General features: G+C 35.7%; 1 protein-coding gene across 2 annotated transcripts in view; it reads left to right on the plus strand.

Annotated features, from left to right (window-relative positions):
* The window catches only part of scara5 (scavenger receptor class A, member 5 (putative)), an 80,671-nt gene extending 64,413 nt beyond the window's left edge, over window positions 1–16,258 (plus strand). For both annotated transcript variants that reach the window (XM_015028753.1, XM_015028754.1), the window contains exons 10-12: window positions 4,495–4,560; window positions 12,762–12,950; window positions 15,351–16,258. In XM_015028753.1, the coding sequence (XP_014884239.1) occupies window positions 4,495–4,560; window positions 12,762–12,950; window positions 15,351–15,484 (389 nt within the window). In that variant the 3' untranslated portion in view covers window positions 15,485–16,258. The remainder of the gene's footprint in view (window positions 1–4,494; window positions 4,561–12,761; window positions 12,951–15,350) is intronic.
* Window positions 16,259–18,628: the final 2,370 nt, after the last annotated feature.

Below are 18,628 nucleotides of genomic sequence, written 5' to 3' on the forward strand. Positions count from 1 at the left end.
GACATAAATAAATCTGCTAATCTTTTTTATTGAGATATTGGGTTGAGCTCGTGTAACGTGGTCAGAGAGAGCAAACAAACGAACCATTAATGCCTTCAAACTGAACCCAAAACTACATTTACAGAATAAATTGACATTTTTAAAACCCATGAACTTAATTTCAGATCTGAGAGTATCACTGTATTTTACTGAGCGTCAACCAAGGGAGAGAAATACCAGAAGAATCCACTGGCAGCCCGGATGAACCAGCTTTTCACCAGCAATTAAACTCAGCACGTATGTGGTTTGTGGCTCGCCAAGGCTGAGAAGGAAATCTTAAAACCTTGCAAACCAATTTGTGTTCAAAATCCAAACTTTAATTCATGCCAAGCCAACCTTGGAAACATTTAACTTTATTTTGTACTTAAAGGAAGCTTTTTGAGTGTAAAAACCACTTTATAGTGCAAGTGAGACTTAAGTTTTATACTTGTTTATATTAAATTTGTTACTGTGTTTTTAAGATTGTATGTGGATAACATTACATGTTGTAAACTTGCCTGACTACTTTATGGCTTATTTTTCCTCCATAGCTACAGGAGCTACTTTAGATTTCATTTTAACAACCTCACAAAAAAATATCTTCTTTCTCTATGTTTCACAACTCACACTTGAAATTTGGAAACATGTTCGTCTTTTGAATCTTTTCAGGCTTTCCTCCAAAAGACATTCAAGACCCAGTCCTCAAATGGCTTCGTGAAGTAAAATAAAACTTTATAGGGATTTAGCAGAAACTAAAAAATGTTAACACTTCTGCAGTTCCCAGCAGGTGCAACTGATTTCTGCTCAGTATTGGAAACTGTAATTATTTCAACATCCACATCATTGTTGCTCCACCGCAGCAGCTGTCCCTGCTGATCTGATTGCTGTTCAGCTGTCTCATAATTACTCAAATGTTGCAGTGAAAGTTTCCCTGGATTTAAAACGATTCTTGTTTGGGAGCTTTTCATTCCAATAAAAACATAAACAATGAATAATCTTAAATTTCCTGTTTTGTTCAGATTAATATTTTATTTTCCGACATTAGGTGTTTATATTCATCACAGACAGAGTCGGTCCAAAAACACAGACAGTGTGAACTGCAATTCAAGAAATGTTCATTGTTATATAAATAAAGTTGGGAATTATACTTCCTTGAAGATGAAAGTTTTATAAACTTATTGCAGCCGGTTCATCTATTGCTGCTTATTTGCTTTTGTGATAAACTTATGCATGTTTATTAGTCCAGGCTGACTCATATTCAGGTTGTATTTTTAGATTCAAAGCACTCATTGTCTGGACTCCATAGTTTTTCTGCACATTTATCCAACTTTTAATGATCTAATCTAGAACTTGACAATAGAAAAGCATTCCTTCTACACCTTATCTGTCTTGTTTTTGTCTTTTTTGGCTTCGTCAAATCTGCAGAGCCCAAAACCTGCAGAGATTACCCGAAATCCAGCATCGCCTGCTGAGCTGTTCAAATAAAAACAAAGTTCCCAAAAGTCGGAGTCATAGTCGTAGTGTTTGTGTTTTTTTAGTGTTTGTGTGTTCAGCCAACAGCTGCTGGAAATCACTGCTGGTTTAGTTGAAATGTCCAATGTTCAGTCCCACAGTTCACCAAGATCTCTTTAAAAAAAACTTTTTGTTCCTGTCACTTAGTTATGGTCCAACAATGAGAACAACTCTCAACGCCAACGTTATTTTTTTAATTTGGGCATTTAAAGCTGCTTCTATTGGATAAAATTGATATGTTTTTCTGTATGTGGACTCTGGTCATTAACTGGATTGACCTCAGTCCAGGTCCGGACCAGATGGACTATTAGACCTTTGTCAACTACAAGATTTTACTGGGCTGATTCTGTTTTACCCAAACAGTTTTATATCTTTTTAATTTTATCTTTACACTTATTCCTGACATTGCAAATTTGAGTCGCAGCAACTTTTTATTGCAAGATGTCTTCCATTAGCACACCGCTGCATATGCCCACCAAAAATTCAGCTACCGCAAACAGACATAGCATGGTTTGGAAAACTGCGACGTCTTAATCTAAATTAATAATGACTCTAATGGATGACACAAATTATAATCCAGAATTAAAAACTTCTGGCGCATTTCCTGCTTAGCTTTTACATTTTGGCCTGGATCCTGCAACGCTGGCCGACTTCCATTCCTTCATTTGTATTTCTGCTGCAGAAGCAAAGCAGACATCTGGAAGTTCGTATTCTCCCCAACACATTTGGCGAACATTGGTTCAAACTTCTTTGAAGATGTGCTCAGAAAAAAAGGAACAAGATATCCTCCTCTAATGACACCGTTTTTGTATCAATAAAGGAAGTTTTACATCTAATGTTTCTAACCAATGAGCAACAAGCAGGAAATGAGACGTCTCAGATTTATTAGATAATAAAAAATTTAAAAAAAGTCTTTTCAATCACAATTATAAGATTAATTGGGCCAAAAAAACATTCAGGGCGACAAAAAAAAGGAAAAGAAAGTCAACAGAGGAAGCCAAAACTCATGCAAACTGGGAGATGGCTAAATCATATTTAGGGAATTAAATAAAGTTTTGTTTGGGAAATCTTTGGCTGTTTTATTCCAAACAGCAGCTGTTTCACCTGGAACAGCTTACACATTTCACAGTGAGAGACTTTAATCACAAAGGCAAATGTTTGTGAGCCATCACACACATAGACAGCAAATTTCACCAGCAGATATCTCTCCTGTCCTTAATGTGACCCTTCAAAATAAAAGGAAATGTCCGATTGTTGCAAATCATAACCACATGTTGCAGTCATTAACCCAGGATTATTAAAGAAAACATGCAAAGACTCGCTTCAGAATAGCTCTTTGGATTTAAATCATTTGAATGAATAAATAATTTCATTGAATATTACAACAAAATATCAAGATCGTTCTGATTTCTTAACTTAAACAGTAAAAATTAATCAGTTTGGAAGACGTAGAGGATGATCGGGTGACCATAAAATAAGTAAGAAATAATCAGGAAGTTGTTGCTAGCAACGCCAGCCAGGCTTAGCCAGTCACCTAGCAACAGAGTTCTACTTCCACTAGAGCCGTTACCTAGCAACACCAGCCAGGCCCAGCCCGTCACCTAGCAACCAAATTCTAGTAAATAATAACAATCCACTGGCAGATTATTTCATTTAATACATATCTGCCAATGGAATAAGTAATTTTTATCATTATTAAGGAATTATTGACTTAAAAGTAACTGGTTAGTTTTGTCTTATTTTAAGTATGTGAAGATTCAGGCCTGATCATTTGTTTTTGGCTGCTGAAGATCGTTCCTCTTCGGGTCCTAAGATAATAACTTCAGTTTTAGCCATTAAATAAATCCCTCATGTTAAAACGTTGTCTGAACATTTCAAATACCGTTTTAAAAGCTGCAGCAACATGTTAATTTCAAACGTCTTTCAGGGCCGCTGAAATCCAGACCGACTTGGTGTCTCTTAAATCCGGTCGCTGTCTGTATTTTGTGGCTCAGCAGTAGCTTATGGTGTGTTTGTGTTTTCCCTGCTGTATATTTTAGTTGTTAAGGATGTGGTGAAATGCATCCAGCCCTGACAGCTCTGCGCGTCACAGGCAGGGTGTGTCCGCCTGGCCGGACCAAACACCGGCTGTAAAACATGGCTGGTGGGCCTGAGGGCCACCTCTGCTGACACCTAACCGCCGCGCTGCGATTTAAAAGAAAATCAATTTAAAGTTGGGAAAGATTCCCAGTTTCTGCTAATCCCCGTATATTTTGATGGCAGGAACAGCCTTGTGGTTTTGAGCCTCGCTGCGGAGAGCTAGCAGCAAGTTGTTGCCATTTTGGCAAAGGATTTTATTTTTAAATAAAAACAAATGAGAAATGAGTTGCCTCCAAGCTGTTGATTGCAGTGACATTTGTGGGTAAATGCGTCATATATTTACAACAACCAAAATGAAGGGTATTTTTCCTCCTTTGATTTGGTGGTTTTACACTTTTTAAGCTATAGATCAACATTTTTGCCCCAATATTACATTATAATTCTCTTCTGGTTTCTGTTTTTCTGGTAAAGCTCTCTGAAGGCAGATTAAACACATTCGTAGCCCTCTAATTTCTACGTTTCACGCCTGTTTTCTCAATTACAGGGCTGCTTATTTAAAATGGTTCTGGTAAAAACATCCCAAAGAGCTGAAAGGAGAGAAAAAGGGTTTGAAATCAAGAAAATATTGTAGAAAAAGAACCTTTAAAGATTGAACTAATATGTCTGTCTTCTCTGTTTAATGTGGTCTAATTATCACTGTATAGCAAATTTTGCGGCTTTTTCAGCTGATAAACAGTTTCTGTGATGCTCAAAAATTGTTGCCTCTTCTGTATTATTTGGTCTTTGTTGCTTTGTCTTTGTAATATGTTGTGTTTTCTCTGTTTTAATCTTTCTCCGCATGTCATTTTAAAGTTATTTACAGATTTTTCTGGTGATTGTTTGCAGGTGACAGAGGAGACAGAGGCTTCAGAGGGGATAAAGGTGATCGAGGCGACAGAGGAGAACGAACAGGTGAGAACTGGCTGGTTTTCTAAAACGGCTCCAATGTATTTAAATTTAATTTAATCATGTGGCAACAATTCAAAACAGATCAAGATAAGATCCAATTCCAAACCCAGTTTAAATCTATTCAGGCTAAACTAGTAAACTTTAAACATACATTCAGATCAAACCCAAATTAGAATAAAATTAATTTGATTTTGACTCCATATTTATATTCGTATATTTATGTGTTGTATAAATATTAGTGTTAAACGACGTATATTTCTGAGCACATTTATTAAATTATACTTTATTTTAATATGAAGCCATCTTTGAGCAAATAGGCTCAGTTGAAATTATTTCTTGCTTATTTTTCTTATAATTTAAGAAATTCTGGTGTTTTGGACGGAGATATCAATTGACCTCTGAAGGACTTTTATGAATCTAAATGTTGCATCAAATCCACTTTTGTTTCATCAGAAATGAAGTGCTTAATTGTTAATCATATTATTCCAGAATCAGTGAAGCAGTTTTATTCCTTTATCTGAGAGTCGCCTCTGTTTCAGTGACGAATGATTGGTGAGGATCTCCAGCAGCTGTTTGGGCTCTAATGCATCCAGATGTTCGGCCAGTTAAACAGAGGTTGTTGCTTTAATCTTCCAGAACGTTTACATCGCCTCTGTAATGACAAGTCTCCCTCTGCGGTTTCGTTATTTCGCCCACTGGGCAGTAATGGACTCTCCAGTGTTTGGATGCATTAAGAAAAGCTGCTGCAGACTCACTAAATCATGCAAGTTTGAAGATCAAGGAGAATAATAAAATTGACTCCGCTCTGGGATATTTTATTATGTTAAAATTTTTGCTTATTGCTGTTGCAAAGAAAAGCTACTTCAAAGTCTGTTGTAGGTTATATTTGCTTCTAAATTGGAAGGTTGTGAGTTTATGTGTTATGTGGACGTTTTCGTCTAATTTACTCAGTTTCAGACAGAATGTAAACAGCAGAACCCTCAAATAGCCGGTTATATGCTGCATAACTGCTGAAGTGGTTTAGGTTTTTCTCTTATGGATGGTTGCTTCACTTTCCAGCAGGTTTCATTAAACATGCTTTGATACTTTAATACTAAAATGTAAATGGGTGTTTGGTTTTAATTTATGTTTATATCACTTCTGAGTGCTTCATTTTGTTTGAAAGATCTTGCCATATTTATTCATTTCTCCATTCATTATTGCTTGAAAGGTCTTGCCATATCGGTTTATTAATATCTGTTTTATTTTATTCCTTGTGTTTTGTTAGTTTGTCCACTTATATTTTAAGCTGTGTACGGCTGAACTACCTGTAGTTCTACAGCAATGCATTCTGGGTACAAGATAAGTTATTGTGTTTCATAAGTGAAGAAAGTCAGGAGAGGAAATGGATCTGTCTTCACCTACTTCAAAATAAAAGCATGAATATAAACTACTTGAAAGATTTAACCAAAAAACTTTAACTTGAACTTTATTCAACTGAAAATTTATTAAACAAACAATCAAAATAGATCTTTAAAATTTATCCAGAAAATGTATTTAAGGGAAGCTAAGTTCGCTCAACATTTTAAAAGTTAGCAAATGTGCTAAACGAGCAATTAGCTCCACTCTTAGCGAATTAGCAGAAATGTGCCCACCATCCCGCTAGGATAAAAATCCAACTTTCAATATGAGATTTGTTTAATGGAGTAAAAATCCTTTGTCACAAGATTCTTGAAGCGTTTGGTTGTTAGTTTATGTTTTTTCTTTTTCCGTTACAGACTTGCACAAAACTTTGTTGATATTCTGCAAATGTAAAAAAAAAAAAAAAAAAAAAAAACAGTTTTTCAAATTGCAGTTTTTCCATTAAGTAAGAAACAGGATTTAATAAGTTTCTTCATATGATAAGTCATTAAAAACATCATCCTACCACTTCCTGTCTTTTCCACCAGTAGAACCATACAGGTGTTGATCACGTGACTCGTGATGTTAAAAACGTTTTTTCAAATTCCTGTACAAATCCTGAAAAACATCCTCATCCTAGCGCAAAAACTTTTTCACTTTTTGTTTTTCCAAAAATTGCTGTTTCCTTGAAAGTGAACGAATTACACAAAATTCACATTTTGTGCATTTTTGTTCTTCCATTTTGTTCTCAGCTGCTTCTACAAACACCCAGCCATTTTTCTAGCAAAAAGTTCATATTTTTTGGTTAAAAACCTACCAATGATTGAGTCACTCTGCGTCGTCGCCTAGCAACCCCGGCCTAGCCCAGCCCGTTACCTAGCAACCCAAGTGGAGAGAACATGCTTCTGCCTGATACTTTAAACGTCTGCTTCTTTGACAAACGCGGCTACAGAAAGACCCAAGTTTATCTCGTAACCTTCTACAGTGAGAAGGATGTTAAATATGGCAGATTAAAAAAAAGATCTTGTCGGAGTCACCAAGTTTCCATAGCAACCATTCTGTTTTTCTTTTCAGTACTCAATTTAAAGGAAATTATGATGGACTGTGTGTGTTAATGGATAAAATTTGAGAACTATCAAGTATGTGCAGATGCCATAAATCAACTCCTCTCTGGACGTAGCCGAGGCTCAGCTTTTTTCCCTCTCTTCCTTCAGATATTTCCTCCTTCATTACATCATCGCAGCTGTTCTGCATGTCCTGCATGTGTCGTGGGGCGGCGCTCGCATCAGAAGGTCTTGATCTTTAAGCCACATAAACCGTCAGAGATCAGTTCTCTCCTCACATCATTAACAAGACGCGCATGTTTGAGGTTTCACCAAAAGAAAAATGGTCCGAGTCTGCATGCGGTAGGCAGTGAGAAATATCAAGTGACGACGTCGTGTGTTTTTCTGTCACGACTCTCATATGGGAGACTTATTATTAGATTTTTCAGTTGGATCTTTTTACACTTCAAAGTTTGAATTTTACCTGAGAAAGTGCCTGAGTTCATTCATTCAGCCTGTTTCACAGAACATTATGTCACTGAGAGGATCAAATAATGACGAGCTGCTGAAAACCTCAGTCCCTCAAACCAGGATTTTTAAAAATCTCCATCTCAGATTTCTGAGTTTTAGATTCTCCACGAACTCCTTCTTTCACTGTGGCTGTTTTTATTGTTTGTACGTCTTTTTCACCGTCAAAATGTGTTGGTTTGTGGGTATTTGGAATCAGTTTTTAAATAAAATTATTTCTTAACTTTGCAGACAATCAATAAGTAGGAAAAAGAAGCTAAAAGTTTTTATGTTGTTTTTCAATCTGTCTCAAGAAGCTATTTTACCTTTCCATTTAATCACAGAAAGTTTTTTAGAAAAGTAAAACTATGTTTTTACTAATAACTGTGTTCTCTTATAATACTAGAAAGCACTTTTCATAAAATTTGGAGAAATGCTGCAATATCCTCATTATTCTACATATTTTCCAGTCATTCCTTCTCTCTGTCCTAAAGCTTCACCTGCCTGATTTCTTCTCTTTTTATAAATAATTAGATTTTTTTTATTTATGCTTCAAACAAATCACACTCTTTTTCAGTTGAATTATCCAGAATAATGTAAAAAAGTTTTGATTTGTGATCTACCAGAGCCTCACTTTGTACATTACAGAGACCTGATCTGTATAGTTTTGTGAACTATTGTATATAAATTCAATTTCTGCAGTTTACATTAGACTCTAAGACGTCTAATGTGAAGCTTTTAAACGTGTTTTTAAAACAATTTCTGCACAAATGTTTGAAGAGGAGGAAGTGGTACTTCTTAAAGCTGCAGATTGCTAACCTTGTTATTGTTTGTTACTCAACCATGGAAATAAAGCTCTGCTTCATATTAAGTTCTTAAATATTGGCTTATGGAGTCGGTAAACACATGGTAATCGTTTCATGATGTACGAATCTCCCTGAAATTTCCCAGAGGCTGATTGGATTACTTTAAAAGAGACACGTAGGAGCGCGTTTGAATCGCAGAATAAAGTTAACAAACATTAGAAACAGAGACTGAAGCCCAATATTTCTTCTTGAAAGGATTTACTCCCCCTGTGAGGAACAAAACACTCATTTTTGCTTTGCATTTTGAGCTTCAAACTTGGTGATTTTTTCCTTGACAGCTGACATTTCACAGAAGAGTCTGGCAGATTGATAACTGATCTCAGCGGTTTCATGTTATGACGAGTGGATTTAATGTTTAATCAACTGTTTGAACAGCGGAGGAGTATTTACATTTACAGTTTTTGGAGAAAATGTTCTTCTGGCAGTAGTTTTACGACAATCTTTTTACTTTTACTTGGGTATTATTTTCATAACATCAAGCAAATAAAGTAATCAGATATTTTTTGTGTATTTATTTTTATGTTATTTATCCTATTTCCAAAGTTTAGAAAGGATTTTGCAATTTTGCAAGTTTGCTGTATTAAATAAAAGTTGTCTAGTTTTCAAATTCTTGTAGGCTTGCTTTAACAAATTTAGTCTCAGTTTTAAAAGGGGGATTTGAGTTACTTTCTTTAAAAATAAAAAAAAACACTTGCTACATTTAGCCGAATTTAATGAATAAAAAAAAAAGCTTATTTACATCAGCTTTTCAGTCAAAGTGTCTGGATAAACGTGATTCTACTTACTGTAAAAGTTTGGTTGTAAAAAGATGAATACTTTGTGTCGTACTCAACATTATGTACAAAATATTTTTATCCTGATTAAAAATATAAAGTTCATTCAACCGCCGTTGGGGGGGGCACAAAACAATCAGACTAAGGGCCACAAACGGCCCGCGCGCCGCACTTTGGACACCATTGGTGTGGCATACAGTATATTTGCATTACCAACTGTAAGTATTAGTTTCATAGATTTCTTAAGGTTTGGAAAAGTGCTGTCTGGATCTATTAAGTAATCTTATTCATTTGCATTAATTTTTAAAAATTTTATACTTTTAAATATCAGAATTTGGACATAATGTTGCATTTTTGTCTGTCTGATAACATTATTTTTAAATATTAAATCAGGCATTTTAACTGTTGCTTGACGACTACTTTTTACTCTTACTTGGGTAAAAATATGTTAAAGTATTGCTGCTCCTACTTTAATACAGTTTTCGTCTGTTGTTGGCAGCAGGTCGTGTTCAAACTGAATCTCTCAGTAAAACTAATACATTTCACTTTAGAGTTATCCCAAAGTGATGTTTTAAAGCGGAAAAGTTGTCAAATGTCGCATTAAAAGCAGCCTCAGCGCCACAAACGGAAAGACGATTCACTGAAGATGAAACTTTAAAGGAACTCTGAATAAAACACGACTTTATGAGCAGATGGAGGTAGTTAGCTGTTCTCCTGAAGCCGTTTAGTCCCGTCCAGCCCAAACTCCTGCAGCATGCCAGATAAACATTAGTAATATGCGATTCCTGCATGCTCTGGCATTATCCTGGTTCTGCTCGCTGCAGCTCGCCGGGCCTCTGGGGCTTAAAGCACTCTGGACGACCATCAGCACTTGGAGCGCGCTCAGCAAGCTTTTCCTGAGCAAAAACATTTTTTACATCCCATGAAATCCCTCGTTATTCAGACGAAGTTGTGAAGCTTGTTGTGTCTAAATTAGTGTTTTATGGCGAAGTTTTATTTGAGCTTCGAGGTGAACATGCGTGCTGTTGGTCCGCAGATTTTATATATTTTTTTCTTGGTATAATTGCTTTCAGAAGTATTTATTTTTTAAGATTAAATCTCCTATGTCTGTTTTCCATCATGGCTACAGTAAATGTTATGACCAACTGGTTTTATGTTCATTCTGCCGTGGTTTTTTGAATGCTTTGCTGATGTATGTATTCTCGTGCTCTGTTATGATGGCCAGATTATGATTTTCCTCCTGATTTCAGCATATTTTGATGTTATTTTATTCTCCTGGGGCATGTTGTTGCAAGTTTAACAGAAGAAAGATTTGATATTCTTAAATATCACAATATAGTGGATTGTACAGAGAATAGGTTTAAATATTTCACAAAAAGAAGCTGCTTGGAAATATTGACATGTATTTTCTATTGTATTTTAAATTCCTACTATGTACTTGGATTTCTCTGATGTTTTCACACCTGATAGTCCAGTCCATTTGGTTTTATTGGGGACTTAAATTGAAACATTTGTTACATTTTCAGCTGCTGCAGTTTGCTTTCACTCTGCACTATCAAACGAGCCAAACTAATTAAAAAATCTGTTCCCCTCCTTGCCTGTGGGGGCGCTACACCAAGAACTACTGAAGAAACAGAGACATTTCTTCACAAAATGTAAACAAAGATGGAGTAGCATCAGATTTAAACAGTTGTAAGATTCATTTCCACGAGTCATTTCTCCCGCTAACACTGGGCTAGCATGTTTGTTTTGGTAGTATTTACCCAGAATGCCATGCAGAACAGTCCACTTCCTTCTTTTGAAGCAGTCTCCAATCCGCTTGGTATTTATTCAAACTGCGCCAGAGTTCACTTCAACCGAACCGAGACCGAGGATTTTAGGCTGATCGGCGTTTGATTTCTGCGACTGACTCCGCCTATTTTTAGTTCCTTTTTAGAGATGTAATGACGGATTTAATTTCTGCTCATATTTTCTTGGTGCTGGAAGTAACACAAAACAAGTAAATGCTGCAAATACAACAGCATAAAGCTGTGGTAGATATTAAATGATGATGGCCTGGTGATTGTTGAGTATTTGGCAGAATAATGAGAGATAAACGAATTTATGATGGTCTGATGGGACTCGTGTCTGTGGAGCGTCTGACTTTCCTCTGCAGCACTTTGTCAGCAGATTCAATGATGAACATCCTGTAATGATGAAACTGTGTGTTTGTTCGTGTGTGTGTGACTGTTTACCTCACTTTCTCATTTCCTCTCCACACTAAGTCAAGTCAACTATATGAGTACAGCTGTGCATAGTTTCACAAATTCCTGATTTAGATCCACACAGCAAATTCTAACACCATCAACACACGTTTTGTAAAAGTATCCAAGCCACAATTTGTCACATCACATGTTCAAAATTTAATGTATTTTTTGGGGTTTTATAAAGGAAGAAAAAGACAGAAATGTCTGTCTCAGAAGCTATTCTGAAAAATCTACTTTGTAGGATATTTTCTGACAGTTTTTCAAACTATCTCCACCTACAGGTTGGATGAAAAGCTTCAATTTTCAAGAAATTGAAATCTGCTGTTATATTATTTCTAATCTTGCAATTCAATGAAATAGAAAACAACTGATGGAAATTATCTGTTTTCTCTTAAGAAAGCAGCAGCCCCAATCCCTGGTTATGTTTTAGATCTTTAATGATTTAAGTTTCATGAAGAAATAGTTTAGGTAATACAATAAGTTATTTTTTTTTTATTTTGTGGATGGCCAGTAGTTTAAATTTGCCAGTTTTGTTCCTTGTAATGCAAAAAAATGTGGACACCACTGCTTTATACTGAGATTTATATCTTGCTAAAACCAAAATATTTTCTCTTTAAATTGAGAAAGTTGGAAAACAGAAATGTCCTTTAGGATGTTCAAGTGTTGTAATGTATTGAAAATTGTAATCTGTCAGAGAATTATATTTATTTATGAAACTTATCTTGTTAAGAAAAGAAACTTTCTCATTCCAAGAACCTGCTAGGAAACATTTAATGTGCATTTTCTCTTATGCTTTAAATTCCTACCATTTACTTTGATTTCTTCGGTTTTCAAAGGTTTCTTTAAAGTTTCTTGTTATAGAGAAACATATTTCCTGAATTATTTTCCTAGCTTACATATTTAATTTTTAAATGCTTACAGATTGAGAAGAAGATATGAATTTTAAAAACCTTCACAAAGAGAAGGTTTTTAACAATTACTGACAGATTTTGACATGTGTCAAAGAAAAAATACTCCCAGTACAAAACTTGTCATCCTGAATTTAATGAAAAGAGAAGCAAAAAGAGAAAAAGAAAAACAGAACAAATTTTATTTATTGCTGTTTTTGGAAAACAGAATGTCTTTAGTTGACAGAAAAATATGTTCTTTATGCGTCATTATCTTTATCTCAGTGTTTCATATCGGTTTGATCAACTACTTGATTAAACTCATAAACCCAATAAATAAAATAATCTGTGAGCTCAAAGCCAGCAAATGCAAAAAGGTTTTCAATACAGAATCACTGGAATGAATAACATTGACTGTCTGCAATTAGGATGCATATCTGGAGCAGCAGAGAAACAACTGCAGATTTTTACAACATCTGTTTGTGTGCGCGTTGTTCTGCAGTCCAGGAGGCTCTGGTGCGTTTGGTGAACGGGTCGGGACCCCATGAGGGTCGCGTGGAGGTGCTTCACGAGCGCCGATGGGGGACGGTGTGTGACGACGTCTGGGACAAAAAGGACGGAGACGTCGTCTGTAGGATGCTGGGATACAGAGGAGCATTGGAGGTCCATAAGACTGGCCGTTTTGGACAGGGTACGTAAAGCAAACAATACTGGTGCTTTTTTTGATGCTTTTTGAACTTTTAATGTGATTAATCTGTACTTGAAATATATCAAAATTTTTACTCTGGTACAAAATGGAAAATTAGGATTAGTCTTTGGGCTATACAGACATATTCATTACGTTTTTTTCCCCCAAGTTGTTCTAAGATAATGAGATTTTAGTCTGTTCTGCCTGTTTTGAGCTCCCTTCAGAACGAGCTGTTTTAGGGCCGCTGTCACTTTAAATCCAAGCTGCTGCTGGAACTCCAGTTGAGTTGCTAGGTGATGGGCTGGGCTGGCTGGGGTTGCTAGGTAACGGTAGCTAACTCAGTAATCTGGACCTCTTTGAAACAGTTCACTTTCCAGGCACCAAAAAACATGAACTTAATGCCAAAAACCAGCTAGGTGTTTTTTTTAATGTTTGAACTGTTTATAAAAGCATAATTAAAGTATAAAAATGTTCTAAATGTGATATTTTTTAAAGCGAATTTATTCTAAGTCTTATCTATTTAATAGTTCAGATGTGTTAGAAGTCGATATTTTGATTCCTTGGCATCAGGAGATGTAGATTATACACATTTTATTGTTAAAAGAACAACCTTCAGTGTATTCTGAGTCTAAAGTCAGAATTCTGAGAATAAAATCAAAATAATTTATTTTCCATGTCCCTAATCTTCTTCCGTATGTTAGTCTACCTCATAAAATACCAATAAAATATAATTGTTTATGACAAAATGTTGGGAATCACATCATATGGAGAAATCTTTTAAAAGACATGTCCCTGATTTTTACGAACTCTTCTGTTTTTGCCGTTGAGTTGTATTACTTAACCAGCACCCTGAATGCATCAGGCTTTAATATTAAAGTTTTAATGGAAAGAATATGTGAGTCAGATGTCATCACCGTGGTCTCAGTGGTGACATCTATTGTCTTTCTGTCATTCAGCGTTTAGCCTTACATCATCCAGGGTGTCTGTTCAGAGAGTGCTGACCTGAAAAAGCCAGAAAGAAAACATTTTCTTCTTCCAAGGGACTCCCTTCGCATGAAAACAACTGGATCCAATTTAACACAGGCAGAAGATCACATTTTCTCTGGGATTTTTCTGATAAGTCAGCTGTTGGTCGACACAGAAACAACTTACTAACAAAGGCGAACGACTTGTTTTGGTTTTGGGTCATCAAACCATTTACCTAAACTCTTTGAGTAGCCGACAGGTGATTGGCTAATTTACCATTTGTGTTAACAAGCAATTTAATAGATGTACTTATGAAATGGAGTGATGTGAAGATGAATGGATTTGTTCCAAATCTCAGAAACATACAAATTATTATACATGTCTGTCAGCAGAGCAGCCAGAATTTGCGTGCTAAAGAAATTTTTATTTGTGTTTATGGAAAATCCCCGGTTCTAATATGGTTTGATTGATGGACTTTCTGTTGACAACAACGTTCTTTTAGCATCATTACACAAATCACCCCCTGGCGTTCCCCTAAAAATCCCTCGCAGCACTTCTTTTCTGGAAGAACTGACACAAACCTGGTGTGAACAAAAAGTTACATCAGCATGCAAGAAAAAAAATAAAAACGCACTATAAATGTTTATTTCTAAATCCTCGGAGGTCGCATTAATAGAACAGCTGGGCTGTCACTCGCAACCTGCAGAAGCACCATATTCACTTTCCAGAAAAACTTACGTCATTTCCATCCCAAGGAAACTCAACACATGGCGCCATCAAGTTATCAAATCTGTACTGATTTAGTCTTTTTTCTCACACATAAAACTCACAAAGCTCACAGGTTTATGGTGTTTGAAACCTCCAAACTCTGACCAGGAGAAAACCAGGTAGCCAAAATACTTGCTTGACAGCTGGAACTGTGTGTTTTAATACTGGGTAGATTATAATCTGTATGGAGGACCAAAACTGACATAATTAAAAATAAAAGCAGAAATCTGTATTTTTTGTTTTTCCTTTTCCTCACACATGCGTTTTCATTAAGAAATGTATATGTTTTGTTTTGTCGTTTCTTTATACAAGCGTTTGCTCTGTTGTCATCGCCACATCAAAAAGACAAAACAAAACGTATACATTTCTTGACAAAAATGCATATGTAAGGAAAAGCAAAAAGAAAATATTTCCTTTTCTTGACAAAAACACATTTAACACAATAATTTGACATTTGTCAAATGTAGGTATAAAAATGGTTGAATTTGGCACTTTAGCGTTAGCAGAACTAATGTTTATGATTGGTGTATTACAGTTAACACAAGTAATTTTTTTAGCTGGCGGAGCCCCCCATTGGATATTATTTATTTTACTTTAATTTCTTGACTTTTGCTTGAATTTTCAGACAATCTCTGAATGTGATCCACTGTTTCCGCTCTTTCTACTCAGGTACTGGTGTGATCTGGATGGACGACGTTGCTTGCACTGGGACTGAAGAAACCATCCACCAGTGTAAGTTTTCTGGCTGGGCCAAAACGAACTGCGGCCATGTTGAGGACGCCGGCGTAACCTGTGCAATGTGAACATGCAGAATCATCGCTGTCATGTCGAGTTTTCTCCATGCCTGGCCTTTTTTTGTACCACTTTTTTACAAGGAGTGCCTTCTTATCAGTATCGTTGCTCACTTACCTCCAGAAAGTGCCACCTACCCAGATAAAAACTTATTTTTTCATGTACTTTTATGGGTTTATGAGGAGTACAAAAACTGAAGGACAGTGTTATTTTTCATGACCTGCACTTATAGAGCACGGATTGCATGAATGTTTGCTTCCTTCTGCTCACCGTATAAGAAGAAGAGAAACTGAGTCTCAGTTCTGGACATTTTGACTGAAGAGGGACTTTCACAAACCGTTTAACCACCTAAAAACGAGGATGAAATCTCTTGAGGAAAGACAGACTGTCAATGATTTAACTTTCCTTTGCCAGCAGCTGCTCTTTGCAGCAAAATATTCAAAGGGCTTTTACAGAGTGTGACGGATTTACATACTTTCTAACCTTTCAACCTTTATAACACTTAGAGTTTGAAGGTCAAAAGAAACCTCAAAGCATGCAGAGAAAAAAAACGATAATCTTCCTTCTTTCAGTTCAGTTTTTATTGAGGTCATTTAAAATAATAGTTTTCAAAAAGGCTGGCATTTATCTTATCTTTTAAAGTGGTCTTGACCTAATTGCTTTTCGGGCTTTTTGAAGGTATTTTAAATATTTTTATGAAAACCGGATGCTTTTTTAACTCATCTGTGGTCATAATTTGGTCATAATTATGACCACAAACACAGCTGTGTGTTATTTAAAAAAAAGAAACAAGAATGTGTGGGGGATAAAAGAATAATATTAAAGCCTTTCATCAACTGTCTTAAGCTGATCAGAAGTTTCTGCAAGTATTTTGGTCCAGTTCAAATATCTCAGAACACTTAAAATAAGACAAAACTAACTTACAACTTTTCACCAAAATATAGGAGCTTTTTAAGTCCATAATTTCTTAATATTGATGAAAAAGCTTTTTTTCCTCTGGTAGATTATTTCATATATGACAAGACATTTTCCCCATGTTACACATTGAATAATTTGCCAATAGAACTTGTGATTTTTACAGAAATATTTAGGAAATATTGACTTAAATCAAGCTCGTATATCTTGTTGAACAGTTACTTGTAAGTTAGTTTTGTCTTATTTGAAATGTATTAAGATATTTACACTAGAAATTAGACAGAAATACTTGGTAAGATTTTGTGTTTTTGCAGTGCATGTGTGGAATCCAGGTGAAGGGGATAAATACCTTTTTAAAATTGGTGTAACAAATAGCAGCTAATATCCAAAGACCTTCACAAAGTCTGTGAAACTGTTAGCCATGACCACTTTAAAAACAATCCAAGTAAACCTGGAAGGAAAATGTGGATAACTTGCACTGTTTTTGCTGTTTGTTTGTTTCAGTCTCTTAAGATCTAATCTCCTGTTTACTGGGATTTATTTAGTGGAACCTCATTTAGTTAATATCTCCATATGCTGTGTATACAGAATACATTTTTGCTAATATGCAGTGCCTTGCAAAAATATCCCACTGTATTTACAATTTAGGTGACTTCTGAAGGCAAGTGGTGGCACAGTACTTTATTTTAGGGGTATCGGAGTTGCAGGGGGTGAATTAAAATGTGCACTGCTGTTTACAGATTTTTATTAATAAAAGAAATTTAGAAACTATTTGTTCTTTTTCTTCTATTCTAAGACCTTAAATCCAGAATTGTGGGTTTCATATTCTGTCCAGTACATAAATGTCTTACAAATCATCATTTAACGCTAAATTTCAGCTGCATTTTTAAACTCTTAAGGGTTAACGGTTACTCCGGTTAACAGATGATAATAAGAAGGACCAGATGAGTATAAACAGATGGATGGACGCCTGCCTTGCCTGATTTATAATGGTTGGTCTGTGAATCTGCCAAACGTTGGCTTGCTTCAGCATCACTTCTCACTCCAGACAAACCACAGTAATCTGCTTCAGCAGTTTGTATTTCTCTCAGTTGGATATTATCTTCATGGCTGCTTGAAAATCCGAAACACCGACCACCTCCCACATGGTTCTTGAGCTCATTGGAATGAAACTTATGCAGGAATTTGAACCTGATTCTTGATCGCCTTGAAATTTGGCAAATTCGAAAACCTCACATTGCTCCATAGGTATATTATACCTCCATTTTTTCTTTAAAAGTTTGTGTGCAAGACATGAAATATTGGATTTTAATTTTACTTTTTGTTCTGGTTGCAGTCAGGAACAGCAGCTCTGTTTGTCAGAGTCTGTGTTTTAAATAGAGATCCTGCATCAGGAGGCAAATTGTAGCAAACTGATGAAATAAAGTGTTTGTTTTGCAAACATCACTTTTAGAAATGACCTATTTTGTTTTGTTCTTCCATTTGGCTCTCACCTGCTTCTAAAAAAAGCCGAAGCGCTTAAAAAAAACAACTTACAATCCAAGTGGCTCCAGATATTCCACATTTGTTCTTGTTTATGCCGCAAAATCAAAATAACACTAAATAGATTAACAGATGACATCATACCTGTCAATCAATATGTATTTTTAACAGTTTTGTGTTTTAAGCAAATGTTATTAGTTTGTGTTATATATTTATACTTATTGAATTACTTACTTTACATTTACAATCAACATTTTTATATGAGTGCCAAATTTAAATAATTTGATCACCTTTTTCTAAGAAAAAGCCTAGAGCTTTAACAAATGAACCGATATACAGTGGACCTCGGCCTATTTGCGTTTAGTATTCGTGGATTCTTCTTTTCGTTGAGCATACAAAATATATTCAAAATAAAATGCAGCTTGGGTGGCTGAAAAACCCACGTATAAGGCTACTCAACACGCTATTGGGTGGCGTTGGCAAAGCAGCCAATCAGAGAGTGCCTTTCATTTTCTTTGTCGCTGATTGGCTGAACCGATAAGCGAAATAGCGAGGAAGACCATAGACATTAGCTTTAGCTTCAGTGCTATTTAAATACGAAATCTAACATTTGTTTGCACATTTCTGAACATTTTTGTTCCAAAGCAGCTGACTAAAGGACAAAATGGATTATATACTTTATAATATGGAGCAATAATATCAGCTAGACAGCAGATTGCTTTAGTTAGTTCTTAGATGTTAGCCAGAAGGAGGCGAGG

The sequence above is a fragment of the Poecilia latipinna genome, unplaced genomic scaffold, assembly GCF_001443285.1.
Source record: "Poecilia latipinna isolate Pla-1442-1.1 unplaced genomic scaffold, P_latipinna-1.0 Scaffold134, whole genome shotgun sequence".
Lineage (NCBI taxonomy): Eukaryota > Metazoa > Chordata > Actinopteri > Cyprinodontiformes > Poeciliidae > Poecilia > Poecilia latipinna.